At 39.4% G+C, this 11,558-nt stretch overlaps 1 protein-coding gene across 1 annotated transcript in view; it reads right to left on the minus strand.

Moving 5' to 3' along the window:
- Positions 1–6,058: 6,058 nt before the first annotated feature.
- The window catches only part of LOC132162303 (uncharacterized), a 7,100-nt gene continuing 1,600 nt past the window's right edge, over positions 6,059–11,558 (minus strand). Inside the window, exons 4-5 of the mRNA XM_059572553.1 lie at positions 6,788–7,035; positions 6,059–6,364 (exon numbers count right to left, since the gene is read on the minus strand). Of these exons, the coding sequence (XP_059428536.1) occupies positions 6,059–6,364; positions 6,788–7,035 (554 nt within the window). The remainder of the gene's footprint in view (positions 6,365–6,787; positions 7,036–11,558) is intronic.

Raw genomic sequence — 11,558 nt, forward strand, 5'->3', positions numbered from 1 at the left:
TCCTTACTATAATGAAATACGACACATCGTTATAAGCAGTACTAGAGAACTCTCTGAGTGACACAATAAGTTCCTACCTAGCAAAAGGGGTCATCAAAACTCTAAACTCACATATTTGGGTCACTGGGCGTACGTCTTGCTCTCTGGGCAAACGCTCGGCCTCATGGGCGTACACTCTGCAAGAAGCTCCAAACATGGTCTGATGCTTCTAAGGTGTGGTATATCTTATTCTAGGCTCCTAATAGACACATGCAAGTACAAAACATGCTAACATGCAATCTTTAATGGAATCAAAGGCAAGTTGAAAGCTTTCCAAAATCATTCTTGGTTTTGTTAGAAAATGGGTGCAAGAGTTTCTCAAAGCATCTTTAAAACTTGTAAGACTAACAAAGCAGCAATAACAACATAAAAGGCAGAAGGTAAATGTTAAGAAATTACCTTGATGATGGCAAAACTCCATAAAGGCTTCCTCATTCTTTCTCAAAATCACTCCTCACCTTAGGGTTAGGGTTTCTTGGTGTGAGGAGGGGCTGAAGGTCGAAGGGAAGGGTTTATATAGGGGCTTGTGGTTGTCGTGCCAAACACCCACCTAAATTAATAGGTAAATACATGGTACGTTTTACTCGCAACTACACAAGATCAAACGCTAGTATAATAGGCAAATACGAGATCATTCCCAAGAGGATTGGTAAATTATACTTAGAAGTAATTTCCTATTTAATTAATAGATAAAACTCAATTGTCACAATTGAATTTAAATAAAGAAATAAAATAAAAGATAAACTAAAACTAAAAAGGATTAGGGTTTCGATATCCACCACTAATCATTCTCAATAAGATAACAATATGCCAATGCGCCTATCATACCGGTATATTTAATGTTTGCCAACCTAAGGGCATGGGTGTATACTCCTTAATAGGGGTGGGCAGATTAACCGTTACAGTTTAACCGACCGTCTACTGGCTTCGACCAAACCAATATTAACCATAACCGTTTAACCGATATTCTTATCAGTCCGGTCCGGTCTGGTTAACCATTTGTTATCGGTTAACTGTTTTAACCTATAAGAACCGGTATGGGGGAAGGTTGGTAACAAAACCAGTCTAGTTCAGTTGGTATGGCACTAGAGCACAAGGCTCAGATCCTCGTGGTCGTGGGTTTGAACCCCTATGGTTCTTTTTTTTTTTTTCTCCTCCTCCCACGTAGCAGACTATTTCTTCCTCTGTTTTTCTTTCTGTTCCTTCTCACCATTTCTTTTCCCAATTCCCACGCCATCCCATTTTTTTTTCTCTTTCCAGTTCTTGCAACATCCGTCCCCATCTGCTCTTACAGACCTCTCTTTTAGCATCAAAGATTCAATTTAGGTAAGAGTTTTTGCCTTTTGGTGCTTAGGGGTTAGAGAAGTAGAGAACACTAAAGAATGTGAGATTTATAACCGGTTAATTGGTTTAACCAAACCGTTTAACCGTGTACCGTTATAATCGATAATTTTGGTTAAAATTCTTATCGGTTCGGTATCGGTTAAGAAACCGTTTAACCGATCGGTTAATAACCGATAAGAGCCAAAACCGGACCGTTTTAATCGATACCCACCCCTACTCCTTAAGCTATAGATTTCCCTAAGCAACGAATTAGGCATGGGTGTATACTATAATTATTTTCTTTCTTAAAGGATTTAGCATGGGTGTATACTAAGTTGTTCTTTAAGAAAGAATAAATCTATAGAAATCGACAAACACACGGAACCTAGGGCATGGGTGTATACTCCCGGTTTTCCATTTTGATTAACCTAAGAACCCGTGAGGAATTCTTTTGTTACTCTATTAAGCCCAAGACTCAATCATCCAAATTGACTTAATTAATTAATCCATACCACATGCATATAATGGCCACACACATTCATATGAGGAATTCAATTAAACAAGAATTAATCAAGTTATATACACCAAAATATAATTATAGCAAAGGCGCCAATATTGAAATCCTAAAAATACATGAATAGGGCTTCAACCTATCCCTAATTAAAATATAAACTACATAACAAAATAAGAGGTGGAAAAGAAGAAAAACCCAAAATCCTCTTGATCTAGCCTTTAGTTCCTTTCCAAAGCTTGTACCTCTTTCTCCTCACTTTTTCCTAGAACCTAATAGGTCTATTTATAGGCCTAAATAAATCCTAGAACCACTAGTAAACCTAGAAAATTCGTAGGGTTTAGTTCCATTGCTTCCTCACTAATCTTCTCCGTAAGTGTTCCTCCACAAGCTGAATCAACCATCCCTTTGTTAGTATCATCTAAACCTTCATAGAAAATTTGTACCTGATCATCTTAAGGGATGTTATGATGTGGGAACTTTAGAAGCAAGGAATTGAAGTGATCCCAGGCCTCAAAGAACAGATCTCCATCTCGTTGTTGGAACATTTGAAGTTCCCTTTTAAGTTATTTTGTCTTTTGAGATGGGAAAAACTTCTTCAGAAACTTGGTGGTTAATTCTTCCCAAGTATGGATAGAATCTGTAGGCAAAGAATTGTACCACAGTTTAGCATTATCTTTTAAAGAGAAAGGGAAAAGGACTAACTTGAGTCTCTCTGGAGTTAGGACTTGGATATGTTGCAACTTGCATCAATCAAAGAATTCTTTAAAATGCAAGTTGGGATCCTCAGTAGGTGTGCCTCTTAAGTGAGTCAATGCATTAAGGATTTGAGGAGAAATATAATAGCTGCCTTCCACCTCCGGTTGATATGCTATGCAGGAAGGTTGATGGAGGTTTGCTAGAATGAATGCCTGCTTCATCGGTCTCCACACCCGTGGTGGATTTGCCTCTAATGGTCTTGGCCCAATTGGATTCTCTTGCAAATCTTCCATCTCAATTTCTTCCTCTTCTTCTTTGTTTCTAGGTCGTTGTCGAATTGTCCGCTCAATTTTAGGATCGAGTGGAATAACAGTTGAGTCTTGAGATCGACAACCTTGCATCAACTGAATTGCTTCTTCAGTCAGGCAGATTCAGTGCTGCTGGTTCGGAAGCTCCTTGGAACTACGCTCGATCGCAGGTTGGTGCGTTCAATCACAATGCGCTCGATCGAACTCGGCTGACAATTGATTGCAAGCACAAAATGCTAATCCGCAACTTGAAACAGAAAACAAAAAAGTTAGGAAAAATGAAAAATCTTTTTGATCTTTGATAACAACTAATTTTAAAATTGAAAATTAAAATAACACAACTAAAGGAAAATAATTCTAAACAAAATTCGCCGCAATCCCCGGTAACGGCGCCAAAAACTTGTTGTCCAAATATCTACCTAAATTAATAGGTAAATAATTGTACATTTTCCCTGCAAGTGCACAAGGCCAACATAGTAGTATATGGTGCAAGTACATGATCATTCGCATGAGGATTGCTGAATTTTGCTTAAAAATAAATTCCTTAAGTAAAATAAAGATTGATTGTTTAAGTGATGATAATAAAAGGTAAGGCTTTGATATCCACCACTAATTATATTAAGCTAATATAACAATATGCCAATGCATCGATCATGTTATACATATCTAATGTTTGTCAACCTAAGGGCATAGCATATACTCCTTAAGCTATAGATTTCCTTAAGCTATAGATTTCCCTAAGCAACGAGTTAGGCATGGCGTATACTCTAACTCTTTTCTTTTCTAAGGGATTTAGTATGGTGTATACTAAGTTGTTCCTTAGGAAAGCATATACTCTATGGAAATCGACAAACACATGAGGCCTAGGGCATGGGCGTATACTCCCGGTTCCCCAAGTTGATTAACCCAAGAACCGCGGTGTGGATTCTTTTGTTACTTTTATTAAACCCAAGACTCGGCCATCCAAATTGATTTAACTAACTAGTCCATACCACATGCATATGTTGATCAGGCACACATATATGAAAAATTCATGCAAGCAGGTATTAATCAAGTTAAATAGCACAACAAGATCATTACAAAGGCGCCAATATTGAAATATTAACTAAACATAACTAGGGCTTCAATCTAGCCCTACTAAATAAATTAGCTACACATAAAGTTGATGTTAAACATCTTCATGAAATAAAAGAAAAGAAAGGAAAAGAAAGGAAAAGAATAAACCCGAAACTTGAACTAGAAGAGCTCCAATTCTTCTCCTTCTCAAAGTCCCTTACTCTAGAGACTTAAAGGTCTATTTATAGGCTTTAGAAGTCCTTGAGAAGCTTGTAAATCTAGGAATTTCGTAGGGTTTGAAAAACCTATTACAATTGGGAGTTGGAAAACCCTAATATGGAAAGAATGACAATCCGGCTGCAGCTTTGATGTATCTCCTACGCACGGGTGCGATCGATCGACCTCTTCTATTGTGCGCTCGTGGCCTGCTTCATGCTTCTTCTTCTGGTACTGTGCTCGATCGCAGTGTCAGGGGCTCCCATTTTTTCCATTTTCTCTCTTTGAGCCCAAATCTTCCAAATTTACTTCATTTTCTTCCAAAAGCCTACAAAAGTATGGAAAACACAAAAGGGAATTAAAATGACCTAATTAACTAAAACCAAAGGATTAAAACATGCAAGTTAAGGGCTGAAAATGTGAATATTTTAGCACTTAACACACCCCCAAGCTTACATATAGCTAGTCCCTTAGCATTACAAAGCTAACAATTAAATGGAAAACTAAAAACAAAAGGATAAATCCATCTTTCATGAGATGTACGATTGCATTTAGCATATACAACAAGCCTTTTAAACCTCTAGGAATTCCCTAGAGGATGAGTGAAGTCTCATGAGGGTTTTCGAGAAATATTACCCACAAACATCATACACAATTCATGTTATTTCAAAAATTAAAGCATCACTTCAAGATCATGATTTTCATTCATTAGCGAGTTTAAAAAGTTGAACTCCATCTTCACAATGAATTGGAATCTCAAAGTTCAATTACTTACAAAGGACATGATAAAACATCACAAGTTTGAAAACAGTGAAAAGTGAACTAACACAAAATTATGAGGCTTTCAAGTATTTCCACTGTGCAATATTTCCACATCTTAAAGTTCACTGAAATCCCTATTAGAATGAACAACAATGACATTTTTTTTTTCTTTTCTTCTTCTTCGTCCGGTTGTGCAATGCTTGATTTCCTTAAGCTTTATAATTGACCCATGTAGCGAGTGTTAAGTCAATGACTCCCAAACCAGATGGTTTTAGGGCATTAGGTGTACAGATACCCCTAAGGACCTACTAATTCGAGTCAAAAAGGCTACAAAACCAAACTAACCTTGACATTGATCAAATCGAAATTTTTCACCTTTTGACGTGAACACTCAATGCTTTGAGGCAAGAGGTCCAGTTACTCAGTGAAAGGCCATCAATGATCATTTATTTCACAATTTTTTTTTAAATTTTTTTTATCACATATGTATATGCCAAAGTATCCATCTAATAAATCATCCATTTCACCCAATACATAGAAACACACACATCAGACTTCATGTCATACCACACAAATTACGTGCTAATGTGCTTGTGTAAGATTAGATCAAACATGTGAATTCTCAACTGTCCTATGCAAGTAACCAAATTGAAAAACTCAATTATCAAGTCATGTGTTTAAAATTTTAAGCTCGCTGATGAACTCAAGGCAAAATTCTTTTAGATCAACTTAAAATTTTAGGGCAAACATGAACATGCAATTTTTTTTTTTTTTTTTTTTTGATTTTTCACAAATAAAATAAAACTGGGACAAAATGTGTGTAAAGTATCCCCCATACCCCCAAACTTAAATGACACATTGTCCCCAATGTGTCTAAGTAAAGGAAAGAGTGTACCCGGGAGATGGACGAAATAGTCTTGGAAAGCATGGCTCATTGCACACCCCCAAACTTGAATTGAGGCACGCTTGTCCCTGCAAAACAAGAAAACACAAAAACAAGTAAAAATGAACAAAACTAAAGATAAATAAAAAGATTAACTGAAAACACATTTAAAAAAAAAAGAAAAGAAAATAAAAGGATAAACTATGGGGTGCCTCCCATGAGCGCTAAGTTTTACGTCTTCAGCCAGACAGTAGTCCCTGCTTAGTGTTGTCCAGAAGTAGATGCTCTAAAAGGTGGTGGTAAACGGCTAATCATGGTTCGCATCAATTCTTCCAAGGCAGCTAGTTGTTGATCCATTAAAGCTTTATCTTCCCGAGCTTCCCTTCTTTGATCAACCAATTCTCTTCGAAGGCCTGCCATCTCTTCACTAAGGGAGGGGTACTGTGCGGCTTGAAAAATGATTGGGGCCTCTTCCTCCTCTGCCACTGCCGGCTTAGCTGCCGGTTTATCTTTGACCATTGGCTCGGCCTCACTCCCTTCTTCACCAGCTGCTGGTGCTGGGAGTATCTGGGACATATGGGAGCAGCTCTTATTTCATTGGTGAATGCCAAATATAGGAGTAGTAGTAACTGGCTCGCCTGCTGCGGTGCCCTTGATGCCTTTTTTCCAAAGAATATACGTGATGAGGTATGGGAAAGGCAACCCCCATAAATAAGTGGACTCTGCTCCCCCAATGTGCACTCTATTCCAAAATTTATGTATTTGGTTCCAAATGATGTCGAGAACGGAGTACCAATCATCTTTGTGGAAGGCGTAGAGGGTTTGTAGAAATTGATCACGCCTCTGAGTTTTGTGTCCCAAGAGGAAAGCATTGCGGTGCAATATTGAGTCCACAAACCAAAGCCTTTGAGGTAGCTTGGATCGGCTGCCAGCATTATGGTGGGCATCGGCATATTGCCCTTGGCACATGTCCTCAATGATTTCCGCCACATAGAATCGGTGCGGTTGCTCAGCAAGATGTGCGGCTTCTGGAGGTTGCTCATCATTGCATTGAAGGGCTGCTACAATGTCGGCCCTTGTCACGTCAATGGCTTGGCCGTGCACCTTGGAAGAGAGAGCGGCCAAATTGTTGCAGTCATGGGAAAGGTTGGCATAGAATTCAACTACCAACCTCCGATAGGTGGTGGAGGTGACTAGTTTGAATTGCTTCTTGAGTTCCCTTCGCTTAAACTCGGCGACTGCCCATTGAGTCGCCTCATGGTTTTGAAAGTCTTCGCAAATGGCGAAGGTAGTCTCAAATAGTAGCTCCCGCTCTTCAAAAATGGGCGGGGGAGAAATAGCTTGAGCCTCGGACCCCCAAGAGGATGAAGCACGGGTTCTTGGCTTGTTGAGCTTGATTGGGGACTTTTGTCGAACAGTTGGTGTGCACTGGAGAGGGTCAACTTTGCAATACAATGCAACACCGCTCAAATCCCCCTGTAAAAACATAAAAAAACCAACATAGAGCGACAATGTGGGTGGATAAACACCCACACTGTGCTAAAAATTGAAATGAAAAGTGAAGATGAGGGTGGTCAGAGTTGGGTTGTTGATGGGAAGATGTGTGTAAGGATGATGGCCGTGGGGCAAACTGGGGCCGTGCAAGTGTTGGTGCGGTGCGGTGGTGGTGGTTAAAGTGGTGGAAAATGGTGGTAGTGTGGTAGCATTGGAGGTGGCCGGAGTTGGGTGTTTGGGTAGCTTGTACGGCGTCGGGAGAGTGTGAGGGGGATTAGGGGGAAAGTGACCTAAAATAGGTCACATGCCCTGCTGTCCAAGTGTGCTCGATTGCACGCGTGGTGCATTCGATCGTATTCGGGCAAGGGTGTGCGTGTGTGGGTGAGGTGCGCTCGATTGCACCCAAGGTGCGTTCGATCGCATTGACAGAATGTGTAGAGCCAACATTCGGTTACTACACTCGATCGCATGCTGGCTGCGATCGATCGTAGTAACAAAAAGTAAAAACAAATTTTTTTTTTTTTTTTGAATGCATAATGTACAATAATGAAAAAGAAGCACACAGGATAAGTGAGATACATGTAAAGTAAAGAAATTGATATGATGAAAAACAAGAAGAAAAAAAAATGTACCGCCTTTAATGGCCTCAGTACCACTGTTTTGAGTAGATGCGTTTGAGCTCCTGGATTGCTCAAACACTTCTACTTGTGACTGTAATGTCTTCTAGTGTGAAGAGCTGCACTTGAGCTCTACAGAATTTGGCTCAAGTGCCCTTGGTGGTGCAGGAACAGGGCCTCTGAGAACTGTGGCTGCTTTCAGCTGCTGGTGACTCTCTAGGTTAGGTATTGTTTGAGCTGAAAATTCTCCCTGCTTCCTCTCACTCAGCTCCTTTGCCATCTGGCCCATTTGCACTTCCAGTCTTTGAATGGCTTGATCGGTCTTTGTATTGAATTATTTTTTATCAGCCGTGAATTGCTATTGTAAAGTCACCAGGTTGTGTATCATATTCTCCAGTTGGTTCATCTTTGACTCTTGAGTTGGTTGGCTTGCTTGTTGGGGCCCCTTCTGCTATCCTTGATTATTACTCCAAGAGAAATTTGGATGGTTGCGCCATCCTAGATTGTAAGTGTTGGAATATGGATTGTTCTTGTGGGGGTAATTGTTTGGTCCCACATAATTTTCCACTTCTTGCTCTGCAAATGGAGATAAAGGACACATCTCAGTGGTGTGATCTAGATGGGAACAAATAGCACATACCTGGATTGGTGTGTCCTGTTGCAGAGGTGAGATTTTCTGAGCAGTCATGGCCTTGACAATCAGGTCCAACTTATTTTCTACAGCAGCCATTTGATTGGGCGATCCCCCACTGAGGTTAACTTCATACATGCCCTTGCTTTTGACCCTTCTCCTTCCTCTTGAGCAGAATTGCTGGGAATGCTCAGTTAATATCTCAAAAAGTTCCATTGCTTCCTCACTACTTTTCTCCATAAGTGTTCCTCCACAAGCTGAATCAACCATCCCTTTGTTAGTATCATCTAAACCTTCATAGAAAATTTGTACCTGATCATCTTGAGGGATGTTGTGATGTGTGCACTTTAGAAACAAGGAATTGAAGTGATCACAGGCCTCAAAGAACAAATCTCCATCTCGTTGTTGGCACAATTGAAGTGCCTTTTAAGTTGTTTTGTTTTTTGAGTTGGGAAAAACATCTTCAGAAACTTTGTGGTTAATTCCTCCCAAGTATGGATAGAATCTGCAGGCAAGGAGTTGTACCACAGTTTAGCATTATCTTTTAAAGAGAAAGGGAAAAGGACTAACCTAAGTCTCTCTGGAGTTAGGCCTTGGATATGTTGCAACTTGCATAAATCAAAGAATTCTTTAAGATGCCAGTTGGGATCCTCAGTAGCTGTGCCTCTGAAGTGAGTCAATGCATTAAGGATTTGAGGAGAAATATAATAGCTACCTTCCACCTCCGGTTGATATGCTATGTAGGAAGGTTGATGGAGGTTTGCTGGAACGAATGCCTGCGTGGTGGATTTGCCTCTAATGGTCTTGGCCCAATTGGATTCTCTTGCAAATCTTCCATCTCAATTTCTTCCTCTTCTTCTTTGTTTCTAGGTCGTTGTCGAATTGTCTGCTCAATTTCAGGATCAAGTGGAATAACGGTTGAGTCTTAAGATCGACGACCTTGCATCAACTGAATTGCTTCTTTAGTCAAGCAGCTTCAGCACTGCTGGTCTGGAAGCTCCTTGGAACTTTGCTCGATCGCAGGTTGGTGCGTTCGATGGCAATGCGCTCGATTGTACTCGGCTGACGATTGATCACAAGCACAGAATGCTAATCCGCAACCTGAAACAGAAAACAGAAAAGTTGGGGAAAACAAAAAATCTTTTTGATTTTTGATAACAACTAAATTTAAAATTGAAAATTAAAATAACACAACTAAAGGAAAATAATTCTAAACAAAATTCGCCGCAATCCCTGGCAATGGCGCCAAAAACTTGTTGTCCAAATATCTACCTAAATTAATAGGTAAATAATTGTACGTTTTACCTGCAAGTGCACAAGGTCAACATAATAGTATATGGTGCAAGTACATGATCATTCCCATAAGGATTGCTGAATTTTGTTTAAAAATAAATTCCTTAAGTAAAACAAAGATTGATTGTTTAAATGATGATAATAAAAGGTAGGGCTTTGATATCCACCACTAATTATATTCAGCTAATATAACAATATGTCAATGCTTTGATCATGTTATGCATATCTAATGTTTGTCAACCTATGGGCATGGCATATACTCCTTAAGCTATAGATTTTCCTAAGCAACGAGTTAGGCATAGCGTATACTCTAACTCTTTTCTTTTCTAAGGGATTTAGCATGGTGTATACTAAGTTGTTCCTTAGGAAACCATATACTCTATGGAAATCGACAAACACATGAGGCCTAGGTCATCGGCGTATACTCCGAATTCCCCATATTGATTAACCCAAGAACCGCGGTGTGGATTCTTTTGTTACTTTTATTAAACCCAGGACTCGGCCATCCAAATTGATTTAACTAACTAGTTCATACCACATGCATATGTTGATCAGGCACACACATATGAGGAATTCATGCAAGCAGGTATTAATCAAGTTAAATAGTACAACAAGATCATTACAAAGGCGCCAATATTGAAATATTAACTAAACATAACTAGGGCTTCAATCTAGCCCTACTAAATATATTAGCTACACATAAAGTTGATGTTAAACATCTTCATTAAATAAAAGAAAAGAAAACAAAAGAAAGGAAAAGAAGAAACCCGAAACTTGAATTAGAAGAGCTCCAATTCTTCTCCTTCTCAAAGTCCCTTACTCTAGAGACTTAAAGGTCTATTTATAGGCTTTAAAAGTCCTTGACAAACTAGTAAACCAAGGAATTTTGTAGGGTTTCAAAACCTATTACAATTGGGAGTTGGAAAACCCTAATATGGAAAGAATGACAATCTGGCCGCAGCTTTGATGTGTCTCCTGCGCACGGGTGCGATCGATCGTAACCCGTGTGCGCTTGATCGCAGGTCTGCGATCGAACCTCTTCTATTGTGTGCTCGAGCGCTCGTGGCCTGCTTCATGCTTTGTCTTCTGGTACTGTGATCGATTGCAGTGTCAGGGGGCTCCCAGTTTTCCTATTTGCTCTCTTTCAACCCAAATCTTCCAGATTTACTTTATTTTCTTCCAAAAGCCTACAAAAGTATGGAAAACACAAAAAAGGAATTAAAATGACCTAATTAACTAAAACCAAAGGATTAAAACATGCAAGTTAAGGGCTGAAAATGTGAATATTTTTGCACTTAACATCGAACTTTCTAGAAGTGCTTCCTTTTCTTCCAAAAACCTATAAAACAAAGAAAATACAAAAAGGAAATAAAATTGCACAAACTAACAAAACTAAGGAATTAACAAATATAAATTAAGGGGCTAAAATACATATATTTTAGCACTCATCAATGGTGTGCTCTCCTCTGAACAGGTAGAGAATGGGTTAAAATTACTTTTTAGAATTGTCAGCGAACATTCGGTACTATAGGGGCAAACGTTCGCGTACTATTACACAATGGATAAAAGGGTTAAAGCATACATTTGGGTATTACCCTTGGCTCAAAGACTTGTCATCAAACGCTCGTGGTGGTTCCCCTAGTGTACGTTCACACTCTAGGTCAAAGGCGTACATTTGGGTGGTCCTCCTAGCGTACGTTCGATCAAGGAGTGGGTGTCTTTGGTT

The sequence above is a fragment of the Corylus avellana genome, chromosome ca9 (genome assembly GCF_901000735.1).
Source record: "Corylus avellana chromosome ca9, CavTom2PMs-1.0".
Classification (NCBI taxonomy): Eukaryota; Viridiplantae; Streptophyta; class Magnoliopsida; order Fagales; family Betulaceae; genus Corylus; species Corylus avellana.